Source organism: Rhinoderma darwinii, chromosome 1 (genome assembly GCF_050947455.1).
Source record: "Rhinoderma darwinii isolate aRhiDar2 chromosome 1, aRhiDar2.hap1, whole genome shotgun sequence".
Lineage (NCBI taxonomy): Eukaryota > Metazoa > Chordata > Amphibia > Anura > Rhinodermatidae > Rhinoderma > Rhinoderma darwinii.
Genome location: NC_134687.1, coordinates 404,689,035 through 404,716,437, shown reverse-complemented (window position 1 = coordinate 404,716,437; position 27,403 = coordinate 404,689,035). Strand labels below are relative to the sequence as shown.

General features: G+C 42.1%; 1 protein-coding gene across 5 annotated transcripts in view; it reads left to right on the top strand.

The window, feature by feature from the left end:
* The first annotated feature begins 883 nt into the window (after positions 1-883).
* The window catches only part of DCAF11 (DDB1 and CUL4 associated factor 11), a 43,606-nt gene continuing 17,086 nt past the window's right edge, over positions 884-27,403 (top strand). The window contains exons 1-8 of one of the 5 annotated variants that reach the window (XM_075828883.1): positions 884-989; positions 9,058-9,223; positions 11,751-11,878; positions 12,563-12,681; positions 13,622-13,677; positions 13,781-13,881; positions 17,656-17,802; positions 22,239-22,293. In XM_075828883.1, the coding sequence (XP_075684998.1) occupies positions 9,069-9,223; positions 11,751-11,878; positions 12,563-12,681; positions 13,622-13,677; positions 13,781-13,881; positions 17,656-17,802; positions 22,239-22,293 (761 nt within the window). In that variant the 5' untranslated portion in view covers positions 884-989; positions 9,058-9,068. Of the gene's footprint in view, positions 1,074-9,057; positions 9,224-11,750; positions 11,879-12,562; positions 12,682-13,621; positions 13,678-13,780; positions 13,882-17,655; positions 17,803-22,238; positions 22,294-27,403 lie in introns of all 5 variants that reach the window. The other 4 variants (XM_075828882.1, XM_075828884.1, XM_075828885.1 and 1 more) reach the window with 4 other exon arrangements.

The following is a 27,403-nucleotide window of genomic DNA, read 5'->3' as shown; positions in this document are numbered from 1 at the left end:
GCCAGTGTTGTTCCCTGCATATGAGGTTGTATTTGTGCCAATGGGTTGAGGGGTGGGTGGTATGCTCAAGATGTTTGACAGGGATACCGGAACAGATGTAAAAGAGGTGGACTGCAAATTGACCACCCATCACACCGTCATATTTCTTTTTGCCCCCTACTTCTTGCTAACGTACATTTAGCAGGTTAGCAAGAGGTAGGGAACAGATGAAAAGGAGTATTAATGCAGGATCAGGGATTGCATGTATTCTGTAACCATAGCAACACAAAGTTCTGCACAGGAGCTGTAGACACAAAACGGTAGTTTCTTTTTAACCAAGACTTTTTGCAAAGTTGCTGATTTTTTATTTTTGAGCAACAAAAAAAAAAATCTTTGCTAAGGTGGACATTGCCTTTAAATTTAATTTTCAAAGCATAATTGTTCATATTTCCAATCTTATTTAGCACTCTTTTATTTACAAATGACCACAAAATCTGACAAATGTACATGCAAATAGCAATAAATATAGATGGAGATAATATGCGGCTATGAACCAGGCTGCCACTACCAGGAGCATTCTATAATTTGCACATAGGTGTTTCCAGTGGCTATCAGAACTGAAAATATACCTAAGATTAAGTATTGTATAGGGAGCAGAAATGTTTCTGGACTTCTTGTTAGCTATCCCACTGAAGAACGCTCCAGTCTGAAATGGTTGATAACAGGGAACAATAGACTGCAGTCAGGCTTTGTGCCTCCATATTAAAATGAAGGTATTTCCGGTAGTGAAGAGGTTAAACCGTCTCCTCGGTAACCGAATCAACCAATAAGCTCTCGATCGCTGTTCCAAAGTTAGGAATTGTAAACAAGAGGGCGGGACGCGCGTTAACCAATAACTGACGGCGCTGTAGAGCTCAGGCGACCTTTTGACCAATCGGACATTAGTCACGTGCTGAGTCTTGGAAGCGGAAGCAGCCGGGAGACGTTGTGGAGAGATGTAAACATTGTGTGTATGTATAATTATATATGACGTTATCGGTCGCCATTCCCTGTGTATGCCGGGCAGAGCTACTGAGGTAATGGGTAATCTGCCAGTAAGTTTATGTGTATTGTGTGTACCCGATCTCCTCCTCATAATGCTTACGCAATGTCACCGATTTGGGCTGGCTCATGGGAATATACGTGAATATTGTGGACTAACACGTCTGCAATGCTTACCACAGTGATCTATGATACCGACGCCATAGATTCTCTTGAGACTGAGCTTTATTATAATACGGATGCATGCTGAGTCAACAATGTCATGTCTACTGGATACTGATTGGAGTTTACGCTGTGGCTCCACCTCTTGGAGAATAGGTTATAAGATTGCTCGAGTAGCAATCCCCCCGGGCCCCCCATATTCTGTTATCTTTAGACCGGCACTCTTAAAGGGATTGTCCGGTTTCATCAAATTTATGTTATTTTTTGTGTCGTTAAAAGTTTTATACAATTTTTCCAATATACTTTCTGTACTAATTCCTCACATATTTCAAGATCTCTGCTTGTTGTTATTCAGCAGCAACATTCATTGTTTACTTCCAGTGGATGCAATTCTGTCCATGGTCATGTGATGGACACACAGGCGCTGCGATCGTTACAGTATGTGAATCAGAATGTCTTCTAACAATCCCAGCACCTATGTGTACATCACATGACCATGGACAGAATTGCATCCACTGGAAGTAAACAATGAATGTTCTTGCTGATATTTGTTACATAGTTAGGTCTCATTCTCACAAACTGTATTCAGGATCCACATGATACGGTGCAATATATGGCTTATAAAACTGAACCATACAGATATATATGCATGAGATGTTAAAAAAAAAAAAACATGTCCGTCAAGTGCAAGTTTTCCTTCTTGACTCCACAAAGGCACTTGAACAAATTCCCTGGATCAATTTAAAAGGGTTGTATATGTGAATATGGATGTAATAGAGGGAGGCCCCTGCTTGACCCAATCTATTAGCCAGAGAGGTGAGCGTGTGCTAAGGGCACGTCTCCTTATAGAGGACCTAGCTTGTCTGTGTATTACAAGAACAGGCTATTCACTTTACTGAAGACTCGCAAGCCCCCCCCCCCCCACCAACCTGGCAATAACAGCTGATCAACACATGGAAGACCTTTCAGAGGGTCCGGTTTCACCCTTGTTATTTTTTTTAAGAAAAAGAAATAGCTTTTATGAGGTTGTTTTTCTATTATTACATCTGTGATAGGGCTTTCCAATGTTTGACTACTCACTGTAAAGAACCCTATTGTTCATCTCAGTAAAAAATTCACTTTCTATTTAGCAGTCCTTAAAAAGCGGTTGTCCAGCCACATTACAATTCTTTAAAATAACAAAAGAAGTAATACTCACCTAACCAATTTCCTGACGATCCCATGGCAGTGCTTCCTGGGTCCTTCCTGCTCCAGGGATGATGTAGTGGTGATCTCAGTGCTTGGCTTCACTCATAACATGTCTTGTCAACACATTATCGCTGACGGGGAACCCGGTAAGGAGCGGCAGGAAATTGGGAAGATGAATGTTACTTTTGTTATTTTACAGCATTGTAAACGCTTTGTAAAAATATTGGGGGGGGGCTGGACAACCCCTTTAACATCTAAATCTAGCGATACATAAATACAGTGTAAGGCAGATAGATATATATATATATATATATATATATATATATATATATATATATATATATATATATATATATATATATATATATATATATAATTAGGCAAAAAAGAGGAGCAGCAGCACTCACAACAGGAAAATAAGTGTCAGGGTGCCCAGCAAGTAGTCCTGATCCTTGGACTGAATAAAGTAAAGTATTCAAAAGAAGATATTGCAGCACTCCAATAGACGGTAAAAATGTTAGTTTATTCAGTCAACATCAGACAGTGCAACGTTTCAGTCCTTCAATAGGACCTTTCTCAAGCTTCGTGATACACAGGCTCATAATGGTTTGTAGAACATGTAATCAATTAGTATCATCAGCCTCATTATACTAAATATAGAACTTGTGAAGTGCAAATATAGTGAAAAAAACAAAGATTAAGGTATCAAAGAAAGCTAAATGTAATGTCAGGGTAGGGAGACGGACAGGTGAGCCTTAATCTACCCGCCACTCAGTCCCTGCCTATTTGCACAGTCCGTCGTCCTAGGCGACGCCGTACAACTGGGCGACGGTCCCTACGCTCAATATGTGCACGACAAACAAAACAAGACAAGGGTACACAGAAGCAAGGGAAGAAGGGCAGTTGCCTGCGGCAACACCGTGAGCAACAGAGTAGTGGACGAGCCGAGTCAAACCAGGAGTGTACGAGGTAACAAATGCAGAGCAGGAGAATAGTCGGTCAAGCCAGGGTCAATATGAAGCAGAGGTCAATGGTAACAGCAGGAACAGCAGAGCCAGGAAACACAAGAATCACAGGACCAAGGGCGGGAGCTAGAACTGTCTGGCCGGGCTGTGATAGGTTCTCCCACTCCTCAGCCTACCAGCCTGAGTGGTAGCAGATCGAGTCACTCTATCAGACCTTGGAACAGATGCAGACTGATTAACCACGGGCGTCGACACAAGTTGTGTCTGGCAGATCCTTTACAATACCCCCCCTTTTATGAGGGGCCACTGGACCCTTCCTAGGTGGACCTGGCTTATTGGGGAACCGAAGGTAACTCCAGCCGGAAGGAGACAGGGTTAAGGACCTCAATGACCTTGTACGGCCCTATATACCGGGGAGCACATTTTTTTGGACGGAACTTTAAGGCGCAAATTTTTTGAAGACAGCCACACTAGATCCCCGACCACAAACAAGGGGTTAGTAGAACGTCTTTTATCTGCCTGAGTCTTTTATATGCTCTGGGACGCCTCAAGGTTCTTCTGAACCTGGGCCCAGACTGTGCACAGTTCCCGATGAACGACATCTACCTCAGGATTGTTGGAACCACCAGGTGAAACGGAGGAGAACTGTGGATTAAACCCAAAATTAAAGAAAAAGGGGGAGACCACTGACGAGTTACTGACCCGGTTATTAAGGAAAATTCGGCGAGGGGAATGAATGAGACCCAATCATATTGACAGTCAAAGATAAAACACCTTAAATCTTGTTCTAGAGACTGATTAGTCCTCTCAGTTTGGCCATTAGTTTCATGATGGAAGGCCGAGGAGAAGGACCGATCAATCTCCAACTTCTTACAGAAAGCTCTCCAAAACAATGAAAAAAATTGTACCCCTCTGTCGGAAACAATATTGACAGGAACCCCATGGAGACGCAGGATGTGTTTGGCAAACAAGGTAGCTAACGTCTTGGCATTGGGTAGTTTCTTGAGGGGCACAAAGTGGCACATCTTACTGAAGCGGTCTACTACAACCCACACCACCGACTTGCCTTGGGGTGGAGGCAGATCGGTGATAAAATCCATGGAGATATGGGTTCAAGGTCTCTGGGGAATGGGCAAAGAACATAGTAAGCCCACTGGTCGGGACCTGGGAGTCCTGGACCTAGCACAAATTTCAGAAGCGGCGACGTAGGCCTTAACGTCTTTAGGCAACCCAGGCCACCAATAGGTTCTAGAAATGAGGTGCTTGGTACCCAGGATGCCTGGATGGCCAGATAGTGCAGAGTCATGATTTTCCCTGAGTACCCTTAGCCGGAATTGCAGGGGAACAAACAGCTTGTTCTCAGGAAGGTTCCCGGGAGCTGAACCTTGATCAGCCGCAATTTCGGAGACTAAGTCAGAATCAACAGAGGATATGATTATACCTGGGGGCAAAACACAAGCAGGATCCTCCTCCGAAGCAGTGCTGGCCATGAAACTACGCGACAGTGCATCAGCTTTAAGATTTTTAGACCCAGCCCTATAGGTGACCACAAAGTTGAATCTAGTAAAATACAACGCCCATTGAGCTTGTCTCGGGTTTAACCTCCGGGCAGATTCTATGAAAACCAGATTCTTGTGGTCGGTAAGGACCGTTACCTGGTGCCTAGCCCCCTCCAAGAAGTGGTGCCACTCTTCAAATGCCCATTTAATGGCTAAGAATTCGCGGTTGCCAACGTCATAGTTACTCTCAGTGGAGGAGAACTTCCTGGAGAAGTAGGCACAGGGACGGAGATGGGTGAAAGAACTAGTACCCTGGGACAAGACAGCACCCACTCCCACCTCGGAGGCGTCAACCTCCACGATGAATGGCTCCATTTGGTTAGGCTGAATCAGCACTGGGGCAGAGATAAAGCACTGCTTAAGGATCTCAAAAGCCTGGACCGCCTCCGGAGGCCAGTGGAGGAGATCAGCACCTTTTGCGAGTGAGATCCGTAAGAGGCTTAGCGATGACCGAGAAGTTAGCAATAAATCTCCTGTAGTAATTAGCAATTCCCAGGAAGCACTGTAACGCCTTCAGGGAGGGAGGGCGGACCCATTCTGCCACAGCCTGAACCTTGGCAGGGTCCATGCGGAATTCGTTAGGAGTGAGGATTTGACCCAAAAATGGTATCTCCTGCACCCCAAACACACATTTTTCGGTTTTAGCAAAGAGTTTGTTTTCCCGAAGGGCCTGGAGCACCTTCCTGACATGCTCAATGTGGGAGGACCAGTCCTTGGAAAACACAAGTATGTCATCAAGGTACACTACAAGAAATACCCCCAGGTAGTCTCTTAAAATCTCATTTATGAAATTCTGGAAGACCGCAGGAGCATTACACAACCCAAAGGGCATGACGAGGTATTCGAAATGACCTTCGGGCGTCTTAAACGCAGTCTTCCACTCATCCCCTTCTCTGATTCGGATAAGGTTATAAGCTCCCCGAAGATCAAACTTAGAGAACCATTGGGCCCCCTGAAGCTGATTGAAGAGATCAGGAATCAAAGGAAGGGGATACTGGTTCCTTACAGTGACCTTATTCAAGTTTCGGTAATTGATGCACGGCCTAAGACCACCATCCTTCCCTACGAAGAAGAAGCCAGCACCTACCGGAGAAGTAGAGGGGCGAATGTAACCCTTGGCCAGGCTTTCCTGCATATATTCTCTCATGGCTTCACGTTCGGGACAAGAGTGATTAAATATCCTACCCTTAGGGAGCTTAGCTCCTGGTACCAAATCGATAGCGCAATCGTATTCTCTATGAGGATGTAACTCTTCGGAGGCCTTTTTAGAAAAACCATCAGCGAAGTCCCGAATAAACTCAGGTAGAGTATTCACCTCCTCAGGGAGAGAAATAAAATTAATGGAAAAACAGGGAGACACGGAGGCCCCGAGTTGCATTGGTTCATCCGAGTTTTCTGTGGAAGAATGAAGCAACGGAACCTCGGGATCCATCATAGGGGAGCCAGAGGAGAAGGCACAAAAACGTTCAAGTCGTCGTTCCCTGAGACGTCGGTCAAGATGTACCGCTAAAGCCATAACCTGATCTAGAGAGTAAGATGAGGGATAGCTAACTAACAGGTCTTTCAGTGCGTTCGACAGACCCAATCTAAACTGGCACCTCAAGGCAGGGTCATTCCACCGAGAAGCTACACACCACCTCATAAAGTCAGAACAGTACTCCTCAACGGGTTTCTTACCCTGACATAAGGTCACCAGCTGACTCTCGGCAAAGGCAGTCTTGTCAGTCTCATTATAACTGAGCCCGAGAGCAGAAAAAAGGTCAACAGAGGAAAGTTCAGGGGCGTCAGGAGCCAATGAGAAGGCCCATTCTTGGGGGGCGTCCTGGTCCTGGGACATAATTATACCCACTCGCTCGCTCTCAGAACCTGAGGAGTGGGGCCTTAGACGGAAATAAAGCCTACAACTCTCCCGAAAGGAGAAAAAAGTCTTCCGGTCCCCTGAGAACCGGTCAGGCAACTTGAGGTGGGGTTCAAGGGGTGAGTTGGAGGGCACTACCTGGGTAGCATCAAGCTGGTTGCACCTCTGAGCCAGGGCTTGAACCTGTAGGGAGAGACCCTGCATTTGCTGAGCCTGGGCCTCAAGGGGGGCCATAGTTGTGTAGGAACCAGGGTAGAAAAGGTATATGGGCCTGTGATTATGTAATGTCGGGGTAGGGAGACGGACAGGTGAGCCCTATCTACCCGCCACTCAGTCCCTGCCTACTTGCACAGTCCGTCCTAGGCGACGGCGTACAACTGGGCGACTGTCCCTACGCTCCACTATGTGCACGACAAACAAGGCAAGGGAAGAGGGGCAGTTGCCCACGGCAACACCGTGAGCAACAGAGTAGTGGACGAGCCGAGTCAAACCAGGAGTGTACGAGGTAACAAATGCAGAGCAGGAGAATAGTCAGTCAAGCCAGGGTCAATATGAAGCAGAGGTCAATGGTAATAGCAGGAACAGCAGAGACAGGAAATACAAGAATCACAGGCAAAGGACAAGCAGAAAATGAAGGTATAAATAGACCAAGGGCGGGAGCTAGAACCGTCTGGCCGGGCTGTGATAGGTTCTCCCACTCCTCAGCTTACCAGCCTGAGTGGTAGCAGAACGAGTCACTCTAGCAGACCTAGGAACAGATGCAGACTGATTAACCACGGGCGTCGACACAGAAGCTGTGTCTGGCAGATCCTTTACACTAAATGTTACAGTGTGTTTATGTGGCTGCACATAGCGATATAGCTATATTGCTATGTCCTGTGTAAATGGATGGGGAGAAGTGTATGACGCTGATTGGTCAGCGTCATACACTTCTCTGTACAACGCCCACTTGGTCAAAAAGTAAAACACGCCCAGTTGTTCATTAAGAAACTCATTAGCATAAAGCTGATATAGGTCATAACGTCAAAAATGATAGTTTTTCTAAATAAAAAACACTGCTGTAATCTACATTACAGCTCCGATCACATCATGTACAAGATAGGCCGCTTATAATGTGTTGACGGAGCTTCTTTAAGGTTTTAATTCTTCGTTCTATATCACATTTGGGATCGCTCTTTAACCTCCTATAAATTTTGGTGTCCTGTAGTTTTCTATTTGCCTCATTGATATACATATGACACATCTGTATACTTTTTGATTATGTTCTAATCATGCATTTTTTTACATTATGTGGATATTTATATTTATTATATCTGTATTTGTCACTTTCACTTTATGTATCAATTTTAGCTTTCTTTGATACCTAAATGTTTGGTTTTTTTTCACTGTATTTGCACTTCACAAGTTTTATATTTATTACAATGAGGCTGATGATACTAATTGATTACACGTTATATAAACCATTATGAGCCTTTGTATCACGAAGCTTGAGAAAGTTCCTATTGCAGGACTGAAACGATGCACTGTCTGATGTTGACTGAATAAACAAAATATTTTTTTTTACCGTCTATTGGAGTGCTGCAATATCTTCTTTTGAATAATATATATATATGTATATGTATGTAAAAAAAAAACGCAAAATATATGAAATTCATTCTAATGATTTATTACCATAAAACTATAATTTAAAAGAAATATATATATTTTTTACTTTTTGTACAAGTTACTACTAATAAAAGTAACAAAGAAAACCCATTTCTATAAAACTAGTATAAAAAAAACAGTCCTATGTATCACAAAAAAAATAATATTTTGGTAGCTCAACAAAGGCATAACATCGCCCATTGACTCCCACTGTAAAGAAACGTGTACTGCGTGCAATATGTCTCTGTACTGTGCATAGGAAAAAGCCGCAGATTACACTTTCCTACACCGTTATAAAAATGCACTTTTGACATATGCGTATGGATATGTTCGACAGGAGATTTCCCCGTCATACGCCGAACATAGGGCAAAAACTAAATGTAAACCGAGCCCTAGGGGATGAGTAGAGATCTTTAGCCATCTCAGAGCTATATATGCAGTCATATTCTGACTTCATGGTTCCTTCAACATATTTCTCCGTTTTATTCATTTGTTCCATAGCTATCGTAATGTAAATGTGGTATTTTTGAAAGCATTTAAAGAAAACTGTCAGACAAACCATAAAAATACTCCTTCAGCAATCTATGCCGGTAATGTTATGCCTCATCTTTTTGCTGTGTAACAATGGGCTTTGATCTATTAATGCTGATATGATGTACAGGGGAATGGAGAATGGGAACACGCAGTAGCAGCAGTGCAGGTGGCGGAGGAGCTTCAGGGGGTTCTCCAAGAGGCTCCCGCAACAACTCAGGATCTCGTGGTCTCCAGGATGATGACGACGAGGAGAACGTTGACCTGGCGCAGGTATTGGCGTATCTTCTGCGCAGGTAACAACAACACCCCACACATTTCATTCTACAGTTCACAAATATAGCCTCCGGTTTTAAGAGTACAAAAACTCCTACAAACTGTGATCTACTTTGCCAATATTTATATAGTTCCATATTCCCCGACATGTATATCTGCATTGCATGTTTAACTAAAAAAATGACCAAATGAAGTAGAACAAAATCCTATTTGCGTCCCAATGTCTCCCTAAGCTTCTTAGTACATAGATAACATGTGCCCTACTATCTCTCCATCACATTTGAAGGAAAAAATAGAGCTGTATGCAGCACTATATTTTTCTATCAAGACAGACTCCTTAGCGGAACCTGATGGACCCGATTATATGGAGTCTTTTGGGCAACGGATCTAGCCTAGCACTGTGGCTTACTTTCTCAACAATAGCCAAAATACTTATGTGAACAGAGCCTAAAAGTGCTGCGTTTACAGCTAATGCTGCCCTTGGCACTGAAAATGAATACACCCCCCATCTAGTAATAATATCAAAGAAAATATATAAAAATAATAGTGGCATATACTGCTAGGGTAATATTAAATGCCTTTAACGCAGAAATAATATCGCTCATACAATACCATCAATAAAAACTTTTAATATAATACCACCAGAAAGTCTATAATACCAGCCAAAATAGTGGTGAAATAATTCATACGGTGCTCAAACAAGACCTCCACATAGATCCCCAATAGTAACGTCCCAGTAATGCTGCTCTATAGTACCAAAAACGTACTGTCCTGATTCACTATATACATGCAAGCACACATACACATGCTCATGTACACTGACTAAATACATACATGCTCACTAGATACATACATACATACATACATACATACATGCAAGGCTGCACACAGAATGTCCTTTTACCTCTTTGGTGAACCAGTACAGGCTGCAGACTAGGTAGGAAGGGGGGAAGGAAGTCTTGTGTGATGGCGACATGAAAAGCTACTGCCCTACAGTAATGGCTTGTGTGGCGAGTCGAGTTCCAGTGTTCTGAGAATCCTCTGAGTGGGGCTGAGCAGAGGCGATCATTGTGCTGCTTATAAATTCTGCCACCCTGGGCATAATCCATAAGTTCTTTTCATCAAATAGGGCCTCCTGCCTAAGTTGGACAGCAAGTACCAACGACATTTACCCAAAAGTATGATAGTTTGCAAAATACATTAAGGTGAGCATGGGGGGGGGGGGGAGGGGACTGCGCAAAGAGAAGTATATTATGCAATACTAATGTGTATGCAGTTACGTCAGTGAAGTTAGTTTTAACTTGTGGCGTGGGAGAACCCAACAATTAATGAAAAATTAAGAAGTAGTCATGAGCAATTTTACTTGGCTCTCTGATGACGCTGAATGAGTTTGCTCGCCCTGCTGATTGCATGGGCACAGCAAGTGAGAGGTTAGAGGAACCTCTGATCACAGCATTCGATGGAGAGAGTGAGGGGGCACCCCACTTTGATAGTGTCACATGTAATCTCTGCGATCGAGGCTCATACATAGTATGGGCAAACAGCCCGGGGTCCATCGAAAGACCCCAGGTCTGTCTGACCATATTTCCTGTTCGGGCATACTTGGGCATGTCCTAAAACATCCTGTCTTCTGTTAATACACAGCATAATGTACTGGCATATAGATATATGCCAGTACATTCTAGTTAAAAAATCTAAATAAAAAAAATCCCCTATGGGATTAAAAGAAAGCGTTACAGTTCAAAAAAAACAATGCGCCTTATATTTAATAACGGTTATTTATTTTTAAACAAAAGTCCCAAAACCTACAATAATATACACATATTTGGTATTGTTAAGTCCATACCAATCTGTACAATAAATATGTAGCATCGTTTATGATGATTGGTGTATGCCGTAAAAAAAATTAAATAAAAACTACAGTGGAATTACTTTTTTGCCAAAATAAAAATGAGATTAAACACTAATATACAAAAAAATATCCCATACGTAAAGTACAACTCGCCTCCTATAGCTATGTAGAACAAAACTATATTAAAAATGCCTTAAACCTTTGTTTTAACTTGAGAAATGTAACCAGATCCGTTCCCTGGGTCCACCGCTGCTTGCTAGAATAAAGGAGCCCCTGGCTCTTGACCAATTGCTGCGCTCTCTTCAACCCCTGTGCGGCTTTTAGTTCAGAAATTTCCATAACTCTGAAACTCTATTGCTGGAAGTTCTATAGAGAGCCCTATTTTGTCCTACATCTACAGCCTGTATGGTGTTCATTACGATCACTTCGTATAGGTAGCTGAGAGTATATCCTATCATGTGCCACGCATTACTTTTAACATTGATCATTTAGGTGACTCCTTCCCTGATATATTCTTCTTACAACCATTTGCTTATAAAACATCACACACCTTCTCGTAGTTTCAGATCACCTTCCATTTTCAACATATTTCATTTTGACCGGTCAGTGATATTTTCATCCAAATCTCCCCAATTAATAGTAAGTGTATGTGGTATTTTTACTGATCCATTATATCTCCTCTCTCTATACCACAGGGGGCAGGTTCGGCTAGTGCAGGGAGGGGGCCCCGCAAGCTTGCACCTGGTGCAGTCGCTGTCTGATTCAGATGATGACAATGACAGTGCTTGGGAGGGCTGCTTAGGAGACCGCTACAATCCTCCTGGTAAGTAGGAATGCCCCTTTAAACATTCGAGCTAAGCAGCAAAGGGAACATCAGCAAAATATAGGTTGCGGTTCATCATAGTCTCTATTGTGCCATATATGCCTAGGTACATTCACGCGGAATGCCACACCATTATCACACTGAACGACGTCAAAAACCTCATATATTTACATTCAGAGACTGAAAACCCTATCGACCTAGTCCTAGCAGGACAAGGTTTTCCACCTCTAGATGTCAATAATGAGGTTTCCATGGGGAAAAATTGAAAAACAAAGTATATTACAAAGTTGTATAATTTGTCGCTAAACCGTGATTACGCTTTATTTATATAAAACCGAAAAACCCATTTGAACTCTTTTATCTACCTGTTACAACACCTAATGATATTATAGTAGTCATTTATTAAACAGTCTATTAATTGCCTCTTTGACTTCTTTAGTTTTGTTCATGTTTGTATTTTATTATCTCTTTGCTTGTAGCTGTTGTTCAGTTTATAGGTACGGACAAGCCCTATTCTGTTGTTAGGTCCCCCAACAACCATCTGATCGGGAGGAGGGAAGTCCCGCTGTTCAGTTCAGCTGTGATTGGTGGAGGAAGATGGGTCATTTCCCCTGTCCGTCTTTATTTTGTATGAAGATATTTTTTTTTTCCTATTTTTTTTTCATTTCTTATCTGTTCTTGCAGTTGATCCCACACCAGACACTGAAGTACTGGATCAGAGCCAGATAAGAACACAGGTCCTGTTAGCTACGGGAAGGCTAGGAGCTGGCAGAGAACAGAATATCACTCGTCAGCTTCTGAAGGTAAAATATGTGTTCTTCGAAACATAACGCAGTTATAATTTCTCGTTCGTTACATTGGGGGACACAGACCGTGGGTAGATGCTGTAATATTGATCCTTTTTATAAAAAATTTCTTACAAATTATTATTTATACCGAGGTACGAAAATGTTCTTGGTCAGGCAGCTTCTTTCATGGTGCATTCAACATTGACTTAAAGGGTTATTCCGTCACAAAAAGAGGTTTTTAATATTGTCCTAATGCCAATTTTTAAAGGTTCAGTAATTCAAAGTAATACCAATTTCGTCATGCTTCTCTAACAAAAAACACACAGTACCAGTCCCCCATCCCTCTCGTCACTCTTCATTTCCCTATGTTACAACCTGTAGGCGCTTAGCTCTCGCTGGTCAACCATGCTCGATATGCCTCTCTGCTCATCCACTGGGTGTATTATAGTGACGTGCACGCGTATTGTCCTTGACATGGGTTTTTTGCCTACTTTGACAGACTGGATTTTCAATGTATTGCGCATGCGCAAATTCTTTTTTACGCTCCTAGAATAATACCATGTTAACAAGCGGTGATGCTGGACATGTGTTTGTCATGAGGCTATGCTATGAACCAAATAGTGAGCAGAGCTTCTTGTGAGTTTGAAGAGGTTTAAAGCAGGTCACAAGACAGTTGAAGGACATACTCCTCATTTTTACAGATACCAGGATTGAATGAGAAATAACGGAATGGATGTTGAGATACAGTTAACATAATGGGAGGGTGAAAAACAACAAATATACTTTATTACACACCCCACAACACATTAGGATGGGAGTTGAAAGTACGTTCTGTAACTGGAATACCACTTTAAGCAAGGCCAGTGAACCACTATTGAATATTGGTAAAAAGTTTGAAATCAGTATAGTCTGTATATTCTAATTCTTACACCCTTGTTGATTTTGTTGAATACAGAGAGAGCGAGGAGGGTCTGGTTTCTCACATGGAGTGCGCTGCCGTATGACATCTCAGTGGGTATTTAGGCTCATGTCTATTCTGCCTATTTTGGTAATTTAAATATATCACAACTTTGTATATAAAAGAAAAAATCCCTGTTTGATTTCCATGTTGCAGCTTTCTGCCAAACCATGTTCTTGCCACGGATTCTTACTCTCAGAAATCCTTCTGCGGAGTATATTCTTCAGATGGAGCCATCTTTATGTCTGCTTGCCAGGGTATAGTATTTCCTATTTCTCTCATTTTCAGTACCACTATTCTTTTAGCTGGTGCAATATCTTGCAATATCAACTGACTCAAAATGAATAGACAGGAAAATGTCGTGAATATATAATAATTAACAGGGATACCCTGGATATGACTGTGAAACATTACCAACACAAAGACTGCTGAGTACACATGATTTGCAGTTTGGTAGCTCTATGTGTTCTTCCGTAGTTAGGGAAAAAAAACTGTAGAAAGCAAACAAATATGGACTACATCACATTATATATATATATATATATATATATATATATATATAATTAATATCTATATATATATATATATATATATTAAATATAGGTTCTATATTTTATAGTTCCCACATACAAATACTTTTTTTGTTGAGATTTGGGTTCATTATCTGAACATTTTTCCCTCTTACCCACGACAGCACCACAAGCGAGGGAACTTCCCCTCTAGACACGAAACATGGATATAATAACAAGCACCTCCTCTCTCTCCAGTGACTTCCTGTCCCTTGGAGGAAGACCTGGTACAGTAGAGCTTAGTTTTTAAGTAAGCTCATTTAAAATGTACAAAAAAAAAAGGTGTTTGTCTCTTTTTTTGGTCTGTGGACTCCTGGGCTTCATTGGACCAGACTATGGTACCCTCAGGAGTCCCGGCAATGTAAATCTCCAGGACCAAAGTGGGTGTAATCTGGTTTTCATTTAGGCCATATGTTCTGGGCCTATTGACAGTCCCACGGTCGGATCGGGGCTGCGGCCTGGTCCCGGAGCTCTTTGTTGGTGAGCGGCATAGTGTAGGTTGTGGCTGATCCTTTGCAGGCAGCAGAACAGAATGTGACATCAGAGGCCTGGCGCCATTGTTACGTTGGTGCCTGGCGCCTACTTTTTGCTTCAAAGGGAGCCAGCCAGAAAAGGGGAGCGTCATTTGTTTGGCACTCTGGATTTCTGCAGCCTTCTGTGACCGTCTTTCCCAAAAGCCAGTCACAGCCTCATAGAATAGGCCTCCGAATATTGATGTCCCTGTATATAAAGTTTCCTTTAGATCCTCCCTTCTCTTTGAAGACATTGGTTTTCCTTAAGGATCCCATGGATAAAAAGGCAGACTTTTTTTGTGGAAAGAATAGGAAGTGGTCAGGGGAGCATTTAAGCCTAACATTGCAGTAAATTGTGCAGCCAAGTCTTTACTTTTTTGGATCAATTTGAAGAACATTTAAAGGGGTTATCCGGGACTTTTCAAAAGTTTTCCTAGGGCAGGTAATGGTATAAAAATATAAACTATTCGATACTCACCCCTGAATTGCCCCCAGTGGCTCTGATCCCAGAAGTACCTGCAGTGGTCACGCCGTCCACGTGATCACTGAGGTGAGTGAATGTCTGTAGCAGCACTTCACTGTTAAACACCACGTGACCGATGCAGGAGCTTCGGGAACCAGGTTTCAGGGGTGAGTATCGGATTGTTTATTTTTTTTTATACCATTACATTCTGTAGGAAAATGTTTTAAAAGTCCTGGATAACCCCTTTTTAAATAATAGATCCTCAGCTTTTAAAATCCCTACCCACCCTTAAAAAAGCAACAGAATTTGTTGCAGATGCATCTGTGGACGTAGTAAGGCTATCTGCCCATTAGTCTGCCCTCTCAAATTTGGCCCCGAGTATAATAGTAAATTATATGCCATTCCACGTGAAGGGGATTTTCAATTTGGTTCTTATCGTTGATGATCTGTTCAAATAAGCTTCAGATAGGAAAAAGAGTTGTCCCCAATCTTTTCCAGGTAGAGGGCATAGATCCTTCAGTAATTCGATGAAATCTAAAGGATAAACAGAAAAAAGGCAATAGATGGGGGTTCTCCCTAAGAAAAAGAGTGGTTGGGTCTGCTGTTCAATTCCCAGAACCAGGATAGCAAAAAGAAGTTCTCCCAATGAAACCACAAACCGAGGGATGAGATGCTTAACAGATTTTTTTCTCACATGGGCCCACATTTCAAGAAATCCGTGGTTCCTGGGTATTGTGTGAGAAGTTCTAAAATTACATTTTGTGTCCACAGCCCACATTTATAGTCTCAATCCTTCTCATTTCAGGCTCATTTGCTCTCTTATAAACTGGTGACAGAGCCTCTTTAAGTGCCCTATCTTCTACCTAATCTAATAGGCGATTTAATTTAGATAACAAGAGGTTTTTTTTTAAAAAAAACTTTTATTTTTGACCAAGTTCTGATCATTTTTATTTTTATGGTAATTTGTTCTAAATGCCCAAATGGGCGTTTTTTTACTTTTCACCAAGTGGGCGTTGTAAAGAAAAGTGTATGACGCTGACCATAGTGGTATCTATTAAACGGATAAGTCATGAACTGGGGTCATGAGAGTTCATGATGTATCCGTTAAAAAGATGCTATTATAGTCTATGGGTTTAATGTATCCGTTACCCATAGACTATAGTGGTATCCATTTACCTTATGCATCGTGAAAAGCTCTTAAAAAGCTCATTACGTATAAGTTAAATGTATGCCTCTGACTTCTGGCATATGTCACCTATAGGCTCTAATGTTAAGAAAAACAAAAACCTTAAGGTTCACATATCTACTCTGAGTGTCTTTTTTTTTTTTTTTAACAAAAACGGGCATGCGGATCCATGGATAGTGAGGTTCATAGAAACTTCCACTAGAATATTAGGTCCCAGATTCCACCTTGGGATCTTAATATAGTTCTCAAAGGTTTAATCAAACCCCTTTGGATCTTTACTTAAGTCTTCTTTGAGACATCATACCCCAAAAACAGTCTTTTTCTGCTGCTGTAACCTTGGTCAGAAGAGCTTTGGAGTTACAAGGCTTGTAAGTCCATATATGAAGCTCCTGGGTGACAGAATTGTTCTATAACCTAGATCCAGCATTTCTCCCTATGGACGTGACTTTTTTATAGATCTCAAGAGGTTATCCGCCGATCCTTCTGTGAGAATCCCAAGTCTAGGAAAGCACGTTAGTTCAACTTTCTAGATGTTAGGAGATGTGTGATCTCCAGAGTACCAAGTAGTGGAAGAAATTCTCAAACCTATTCTTGTTATGCAGTGGGAGAAACAGGGGTTTGAGGGCTTGTAGGGGATACTATTACGTATTGGAACATACAATCGATCTGTCTGGCCTATTCTTCATTGAACATTTCTCCCGCTAGCCTTCGAGCCATCTCCACTAGGGCAGTAGCTACTTCCTGTTCCGAGTTTAGGGAGGCCAGCATTGAACAAATCTGTAAAGATCCTGTCTGGTCTTCTCTTTCAACTTTTTTTAAATGCTATAGACTTGACATTTCTGTGGGTGCAGACCTTTCCTTGGGGCGCAAGTTTCTTTAAGTTGTAGTCCCTATCTAAAAAAAATTCTGGTATGTCTCTCATGGTGCTGTTGTGGGAGAGGGGGAAATTTGATAATTACTTACTGGTAATTTGATTTTCTTGATCCCGTAACAACGCCGTCTCTTTCCCCCCTTTTGGTATTGGTGTCGGTTCACTTGTTCCACTGGCACTCTATTATGTTGGTCATTTATTTATTTTGCATATTAAACTAATGGCGTTCCTCTTTGAATCTCGGTAATCCAGTGGCAAGAGAGAAAAGGTGCTTGTTTTTATATCCAGTTTTCCTGTCCCTAGAGGGACGGCCCCTCTCTCGTGGTGCTGTCGTGACCTCTAGAAAATGAAATAACCAGCGAGTAATTATAATTGTTTTTCTCACATATATTATCATGAATGCTGTTTTTTGTCCTTTTTGAAACCTCAGATCAGAATATTCGCCTTTATGACTGCCGGTACGGATCCTTCAAAAAGTTTCGGACCATAAAAGCTCGAGATGTGGGCTGGAGTGTCCTTGATGTGGCATTTACTCCAGATGGGAGCCATTTTTTGTACTCTAGCTGGTCTGATTACAGTTAGTATACACCCTTCTATCTCTCCATCCAAATATAAGACTGACGGATAATAATATTATATATATATGTGTGTATGTGTCTGTATATATACAGTATATGTGTTAATTTTAGCAGCAGAGGGTAGAATATTTTAAAAGTATTCTTTATCTGTGTCTTATTCTTTATCTGTTTTTTGGCAAGTATTAGGCCCTGCTCACGTTCCGTTATTGCCCTACGAATAGTGTGTTAGACTACAGTATTCCATCCCGTCTGATCCCGCAAAAAAAAAAAAAAGAGTTTTTTTTTTTTTAGTCTATGTGTGACGCATGTCACAGGCATACGTTCGTATACATCGTGGGCTTTTCAATAGCCTTTCATGACGTATATGTTTAACGGATACCATTATAGTCTATGAGCGACGGATAAATTAAACAGATGCCTAATAGTGGCATCTGTCACCCATAGACTTAAATAATATCTGTTTAACACATGCGTCATGAACTCTCATGACCCCAATTCACGACGTATTCGTTTAACGGATACCATTAAACTTATCACTGACAGACTTCAAAATTGAGTATCAGTGTGATGATCTAATAGTTCTACTAGAAATCTTAATTGCATGCACTATAAAGACCTCATTGTGACAAAGCCGGGGGCTGGAAAAAAAGCTCTTCCTGGAGGATTCACATGGTGTATCGCATGATCCCTTTCACTCAGCAGCTCTGAACATATCATGGACCATACACCCCACAACTACTTAGAAACAGGAGTCGCAGAATTCATCACATGATCCTTTTCACAGTTTCACATCTGATACACCATGATTCCACAGAAACACTTGGGGGGGGACGTTAACAATGTTTCTACGCCAGTTTCCTGGTGTAGAAAGGTCGAACGGGCCAAAAGTCGCAAAACTTCTTACTTTTCGGTGAACCCTATTGAGAGGGGACATCGCTACCCCGGCCCAATGCATTTACTATAATTTACGCCAGAAACTAGCTTAAATTATAGAGGAAATCTACGCTAGCTCCTGGCTCGCGTAAATTTCATTCAGTATCGCGCAGACAGCTGAAGATACGATGCGTGTGCCTCTTAATAAATTTGTCACATTTTTCTTCACTTGTATTAAGACTGTGCCATTTTTAAAAAAAAACATCTCCCCAAACTGCTTTCTTATCAGCACCCTTGTTTGCCATTTTGGGAACTATTTAGTCTGTATAATTGAAGCCACTAGTACTGTATAACTCTTGTAGGTATCATACTGTTTTAGATCTTTATTATTTTACACTGGCCACTTATCGGGCAAATGAGCATTCATATGAACGCTTGATCCTGATCATTGCCCTGTGTAAACCGAGCAACAATCAGCCGATGAACGAGCAAACGCTGGTTCATCGGCTGATCGTATATTTTATGCAGCATTAAATGTTGTCGGCAGCACATCTCCCTGTGTAAACCGTGAGATGTGCTACCAACATGATAGAAATGTATGTGGACGAACAATCATAGTAACGATCGCATTGACAGTTCTGGGGCTTATTTACATATCGGGCGCCAAATATAACGGCACCGATATGTAAATAACGGAGGGAGTTAGAAAAATAATTTTACGTGGGACCGTGTTTGTGAAGCCTTTCCTATAACATGCTGCACTCAGCTGCACATGTTTGGGCAGGTGAAAGGTTTTCTTTAAAGAGAACCTTTCACCTGCCCATACGTGTGCAGCTGAGTGCAGCATGTAATAGGCAGGGCTGCACAAATCCTGGGGCACTTTAAATTTTATTCGTATCCTCCTCCGTTATTTAGATATCGGTGCCGTTGTATTTGGCGCCCGATATTTAAATAACCCCCTGAACTGTCAATGGGGCCTGTAATCTGCAAAGGGTCGTGTTATCGCTGTGACACTGTCCAATCATCTCTCGCGAGAGATCACACAGTCTTGTCATCCTTGTCTGCTGAGAGCTGAGGAGTGAGAGCCTATGCGCGATTAGCGCCGACGCCGCTGATGACGATACTCCCACCGCCACGAAACAGAAAAAGAATTCACATTCTTCTCCTCTGCTGTTCAGTGGTGGCGGCGGAGCTGCACGTGCGCACGCACATGCTATCCTCTCTCCAGCTCTTGCTGTGACATTGTCTGTTTCTGATTGGACAGTGTCACAGCAATAATAACATGCCCCCTTGCCAATTACACGCCCCATTGACCGTTCAGGGTGTTATTTAAATATCGGGCGCCAAATATAACGGCACCGATCTCTAAATAACGGAGGAGGATAGGAAACAAATGTAAAGTGCCCCAGGATTTGTGCAGCCCTGCCTATTACATGCTGCACTCAGCTGCACACGTATGGGGAGGTGAAAGGTTCTCTTTAAGTGCTTTTATTGTGGAAAAGTAGTAAAACATAAAATACATTATAAATGTGTTATCGCCGTAATTGTACTGACCAGCAGAATGAAGTTAAGGCTCTGTCACTAGTTTGGTAATGCCCTATCTCCTAGCTAATCTAATAGGCTCTGTCACACTGATAATGATCGTGAAAATTATTTCCCAAAAAGTTTATTATTTTAAAATGTATTACCTTTTTTCTAAATATGCAAATGGTAAGTATAGCCAATTTAGCATATTTAGAAAAATGCTCATAACTTTGCAAATAATAAACCGTTTTGAAAAAAAATGACACTAGTTATCAGCATCATAGCGCCTATTAGATTAGTTAGGAGGCAGGGCATGCATAAATTAGTGACAGATCCTTTTTAAAGGGGTTGTCCGGCTTTCGATACCACGGCCTCTTCAGTGTTTGCCAGCCCCTTTAACAATTCTACAGTGCATTATATGTACCCAAAATAATGGCTTTAAAAATGACAACTCATAAGGCTATGTCGACAGAAAAAAATAAAGTTATGGCTCTCGAAGCGCAGTGATGAAAAGACCAAACAAATCGCTGTGTCTTCAAGGCCCAAAATAGCTACGTCGTTCGGACTCAAAATGGCTGCATCGTTCAGGGGTTAATGTGATACCAAGATGTAAGCTTTTATTTCTAGTCGCAGAAACTGTTTAGTCATGACATATTACGTACAACCTTGGCAGTTAAAGGGGTTGCCCCACGATTCAATATTACATTTCTCTATTAGATTACGCAAAACGTAAAATTTTTCAATTAAAATCATTTAAAAAAATGCTTGTTTGTCTAGATATTGCTGCTGCATACTTGTTAGGGCGCTCTATTCCCTTCTTAGAACATCCACCTAATGTGACCAGTGCTGGTTAGAAGCCGCTTCTAGTGCATCGGACGGTAAGGCTGAGCTACTGGGCATGTGCGACCACTGGCACTGGGCAAGTTAGGTGCATGTTCTGAAAAGGAATTTAAAAAAAACATCAGGGGGTGCAATTACAAGTATGTAACAGCAATATCTTCACAAAAACATTTTTTTTAAATTATTTAAATAGAATTTTTTTTTTACCTGCGTGATCAAACAAGTTTAATTGTAGGACAACCCCTTTAAGTGGTTTTTCGAAATCCAGATGAATTTTTGGAAAACAACTTTTTTTTAACAGACATCAGAAAACAAGAATATTTTATGTGCTGCTGTGACTACTAGAGAAGTTAGGGGGACTTGCTGTGACTACTGTGTTGGGGAAGGGGTTGCCTTGACTCCTGGGGAAGATGTGGCGGAGGCTACTGCGACAACTTGGAAAGTGGAGGCGGTAGAGCATTGAACACAAGTATTACTACTAGGGAAGAGTCACTGCTGTGACTACCATTAAAGTGGTTCTCAGTACTTTTATATTTATGGCCTGTCCTTAGGCTAGGTCATCAATATCAGATAATGGGGGTCCGACTCCAGGCACCCGTAACAGTTAGCTGACTGATACGCCGCGGCCTCTTCCTCGTTTACCAGGCACCACGCCGCACAATTCCTCTAAAGCGAACTTCCCTTTATTTGGACCGGAACTGCAATTCTAGGCCCAGCCGATATGGAAGTGTACGGCACTGTGCCTGTTAAACTATGAAGAGGCCGCAACATTTGTCGCCGCGGCCCCTTCATTTAGCTGATCGGTGGGGGTGCCGGGAGTCGGACCCTCACCAATCTGATATTGATGACGTATCCTAAGGATAAGCCATCAATATAAAAGTTCTGGAGAACCGCCTTAAGGGGAGCTGTATTCTGACTATTGGACTCAAGTGATGAGTGAAGCCCATCTAATATTGCAGAGAATTTGCTGCTTGTTTGGTTTTTCTTTCTAAACGTTCAGCAATCGCTCCTCAACCAGGTTGTCTGGACTTTGCCCTAGAACGTTTTGTTGCTGGTGCCTAACTTTTTGAGCTGGCTCTTAGAGTTGGCTGAGATTTGTCCAGGCCTATTATTAATATTATATGCAGATCAATACAGCTATATTATAACCGCAGACACGTCATTATATGTAATAATGGAGTATTTCATTTTATTACAGTTCACCTCTGCAACATATATGGGGAAACAGAATCGCACACCGCACTTGATCTCAGGTACTGTTTGTAGATACTATATACACAATATAGCACAAATATATTTTCTCTCCTATCTGACAGCAGCATGTAATAGTGACAAATGTTCAAATACATTATGATGTCAAAAGCTTCTAGGGAAGTAGTTTAACCTTTTCGCTGCCAGGGGTTTCTGGCCGATTTTCACTCGTTTGATATGTACAAATAAAACCTGAATTATAAAATTAAAAATTCATACTAAAACCACATACCCATATATGCTGTGAAAAGCAAACACTTGGCCCATTGTCAGAATGTCACTTTTTTTCCATCACAAAATAAAAATTAATGTTCGATGCTAAAAGTTTAACCGAAGAAGAAAATTACACACACGGCTACTCCTAAAAATAAAAGTTAAAGATGTGCAAAGTACATACAAGTCACTTAAGTCTATGTCTACATGAAATTATCTTCACAAAATCATCAGAACTGAAGGGACCAAAATCTGGTTTTAAGCTGGAAATTTAAAAAGAGTAGTAATTTATAAATAAGCAAAAACAAGAATTACACACCGACAAACATTTAGTTCACCCCACGCCCTCTGTATGAGAGCAGACAGCCTGACAGTTACAGTTTAATGTGCTGTTTACAGCCATGTCCACCTTCATGTAACTTTGTGACAAATAGGAATTTTTGTTTTAAGTGCATTAAATATTACATATATGTCCGAAACGCGCATCCAGCAGAGGCTTACACGCAAAAACAAAGTAAAAATAATAGCTTGAGGTGTGCAAAGTTCAAATATACCATAAGTCTCAACATGTACTCTCAAAAATGCTTAAATAGAGGCCATGCAAAGTCTGTGCTTCATCCACAAATGTTATAAAGATATATAGTACATACCCCATCCAGCTACTATGCTACCAACATCATTATTTGTTGAGAAATTACACATCATATGTGTGCTTAACCACTTCCTGAGCGGGAGCTTTACCCCCATTTTCAAGTTTTAGCCATGTGCCAATTTAAATGCAAATTGTTGTTTTATTATTTTTCCAACCTACATGTATTTGGTATTCTACAGTATATTGGGCTTCCATATTGTGTAAAAAAGTAATAGATTATTTTACTTTTTTTAAAAATATGGAAGGAAAAATGGAAAATAAAGTTGAAAAAAAATGTGAATGTGTTTTTTTGTTTTTTTTTTACACCTGGGGCATGCCACTGGGTAAACACACCTGAATACATATTTGGCAACTTCTACCGACTTCAACGATTCCAAATATGTGTTCATTTCTTACACGCTGGGCGCAAGGCGGAGCTTACAATGAATGGTATACTGGCTTTTAGAGAAAAAATTTCCAAAGCTGGTTCGCTGACGCTTTACGACCATTACAGATGTTGTGGCGTTTCAAGTCCACAAAAACTGATAGCCTATCCTCAGGATAGGCCATCAATATCTGATCGGTCAGGGACCGACACCCGGCACCCCCGTCGATCGGCTGTTTTGAAGGGACCACAGTGCTTATACGAGCGCTGCTTCCACTTAATTTTCTTTACTGCTCACACTGTGAATCACGGACACACTTAGCGGCGGTTCACAGTATTACATCCTTCTACCATTCAAGCGTATACTGTAATACTGTGAACTGCCGCTACAAGTGTGTCGGCGATTCACAGTGTGAGCAGTAAAGGAAATGAAGGGGAAGCAACGATGGTACGAGCATCGCGGGCCCTTCAAAACAGCTGATCGGCGGGGAGACGGGCCACCACCAATCAGATATAGATGGCTAAGGCTCTATTCACGCGACCGGGTCCTAGTGTCAGCGATAAAAACTGCAGTTTTTTCAACCAATTTTGACCCGTTTTGCATCCGTTTTTTTCCCTGTCCCCCTGTAGGTAGTGCCACACAGCACCCCTGTAGGTAGTGCCACACATATATGGACAGTGAAGGCAGGGACTTCTCCTGGATCAGAATCCCCGGCCACAGCGCTGGCGATTCCGCTTCAGAAGTCCCTGACGTCACTGTGTCCATATATGGACAGTGAAAGCAGAGACTTCTCCTGGAGCGGAATCCACAATCCCCAGCCACAATGTTGCTGAAGCTGTGGCCGGGGATTGGGGATTCTGCTCCTACAGGGAGCAACAAAATACCCTCCTCCTCCTCCTCACATGGTCTTCGCACTGTGAGGAGGAGAGAGAGCGAGCGACGGGAGACACGGCCGTCACTCGGAACTCATTCAAATGATGGCCGTGTATTACCCGACCCCATAGACTTTTATGGGGGCTGGGAGAACGGCCGAAAATAGGGACTGCCCCATTTTTTGACGTGTGAATAGCCCCATTTGGGGTCTATTGTTCCTACTGCGGCCGTGTGACAGACGTTTTTTGAATGGCCATCAGACGGCCGGGAAACCCTGTGGTGTGAATAGGGCCTTATCCTGAGGATAGGCCATCAATTTTTGTGGACTGGAAAACCCCTTTGACACCCCAAAAATTATTATTTTATGGAAAGTGGACCCCAAGGTATTAATTTAACGATGCAGCAAGGATTTGAAAATCTGCCTGTGTAAAATGTTTGCAGCATGCAGATGAGTTTTGTAAAATCTCATCTACTTGCCTTGTACTGTAATCCGCTGCAGACTTTGCCTGCGCAAATCCGCAGGCAAAATTTGCAGTGGATCCTCCACATCTAACGTCACCCGAAGGCCCAATTCACGCAGAGCTTTTTGGTGCAGATTTTGACGTGGAAACCGCATCGGAATCAGCACCAATATACAGCCAAAATTGTTGTTTTTTTCCTGGGCGGCTGGGAGGCAGAAAAAGCGTTTTACGCCCGCGTTCCTCAATGGCCTCAGGCGAAAAACACGGCAAAAAAGTGCAGGCAGGTCAAAATCTGAAGGAATTTTGAGGCAGATTTTTTTTCTGCCTGGAAAATACTCCGTGTACAGGTTGTCCGACCAAAGATCGCTATGCCCCATAGTCTACACCGCAAGTAATGAAAGTCAATCTGGTCGCGTTGCGACCTGCAAGTAACTGCGACACAACAGTTTGGATTTCTTGCAACTGTCATGTCGTGGCAACTTGCGCATTGTGAAACAACCACATTGACTTTTATTATATCCAATGTAGGCTATGGGACATAGCGATCTTTGGCTGGTCGTCCTGTCGTGCGTGGCCAAAGTCGCAGTGTAGCAGATAGACAAATTTATTTATAGAGAAAAATTTCATTGAAAAAAAAGTGTGTGTTTTTTTTTTTTTACATCACATTATTTTTCTCCCTCTCTGGCAGTCTGCCAGAGAGGGAGAAGATGCAACTGGTGAGCGTGGTGACAGGCTGTCACAGCAATCACCTGACCAGGGACCACTCTGACACTCGGTGATACAGCTGTCTCTAGACAGCTGTATCATGAAGCTCCTTACTGTCGGAATGCATGTGATCGCTGTGACAGGCTGTCACAGCGTTCACAGCTGAGCGCCTTACCGTCGGCGCACAAGCGCTGCTGGGAGGAGCAATGTGATCGCTGTGACACGCTGTCACAGCGATCACATGACCGGAGACCACACTGTGTGGTCTCCGGGTGAAAGCTCAGTGATAACAGCTGTCTCTAGACAGCTGTATCATGGAGCTCCTCACAGATGGCGCGTAAGCGCTGCTGTTCGGAGCAATGTGATCGTTGTGACAGGTTGTCACAACGATCACAACACCGGAGACCACGCTGAGTGGTCTCTGGTTAAAGTTCCATGATACAGCTGTCTAGAGACAGCTGTATCACAGAGCTAAAGGCCGCCGGGGAGCGGCAGACCTGCTAACTCTGCAGGACGTTCTGGAACAGCCCTGCAAAGTTAATTGCGGACTGCTCGGACGTTTATAGTCTATGGGAGGTCCGGAAGTGGTTTAAAGGGGTTTTCCCACCAAGCACGTTTATCAATAAATGTCTGATTGGTGGGGGTCCCAGTGGTGAGGCCCATAGCGATCAGACATTTATCACCTGTGGATAGGTGATAAATGTGCTTAGTGGGAAAACTTCTTTAATAATATATACGGACAACCATCATAACACAATTTTGCCTCAAACAGTGATAATAAGCAAAATTTGCACGAAAATTCAACTTTGCAACTAAAACGCTTTTTCAAGCAGACCCTTTAATTAAACAACTCTGTAAAAAACTGTAAGGCTGGGTTCACACGACCTATTTTCAGGCGTAAACGAGGCGTATTATGCCTCGACTTACGCCTGAAAATACGGCTCCAATACGTCGGCAAACATCTGCCCATTCATTTCAATGGGTTTGCTGTCAAAAGACGGCGCGTAAAATAACAGCCTCGGCAAAGAAGTGCAGGACACTTCTTTGGACGTAATTTGAGCCGTTTTTCATTGAATCCAATGAAGAACAGCTCCAAATTACGGCCGTCAAAGACGCCTCGCAAAATGCGAGTACATGCAATTACGTCTGAAATGACGCAGCTGTTTTCTCCTGAAAACAGCTCCGTAATTTCAGCCGTAATGGTCGATATCGTGTGCACATACCCTAAGATGTGAGGAGTTCATACATACGACACGTGTCTGTTCACTGCATGTATTAAGAAAACGTTAAAACCGCAGGAATACACCAACTGATTTTTGCATGCAAATTAAAATGGGGTTTATATATGCATGTCATTTCCTATCCTCCTATATGAACTCTAACCCTAATCAATGATCGCAAATACCTAATCGAATATGTTAACTAATACTGATTTATTTTGTGGAACTAGTTCAAACAAAGAGCTAGGTCATGTATGGCGATATTCAGTGGATGAACATGTGATTTTTGACAGAAATGTATTAGACAATCTTTTCTAATGATAATCGCTATGACTAGTTTGTAACGTATATCGCTACAAAAGAGAATTTTACACTAAAGATCAGGTAGGACTGGATAGTGACAGTGTAAAAATGTAGAAACTTCGTTAAATGTTTATGTATGTGGTGTGAGTGTTCCCTTTTAAATGGGTTGTCTCATCAATACAACACTTTCACATATGCCCTATTAGGGAATGTGGAAATCATAGGGGGGGGTCCTCAGCGTGAGACCCCCTCTATGACCCAAAGCAGAAAGTTGCTAAGTATAAGAGGCTCCCGCCTTGGAGAACCCGGTCTGTCCTTGT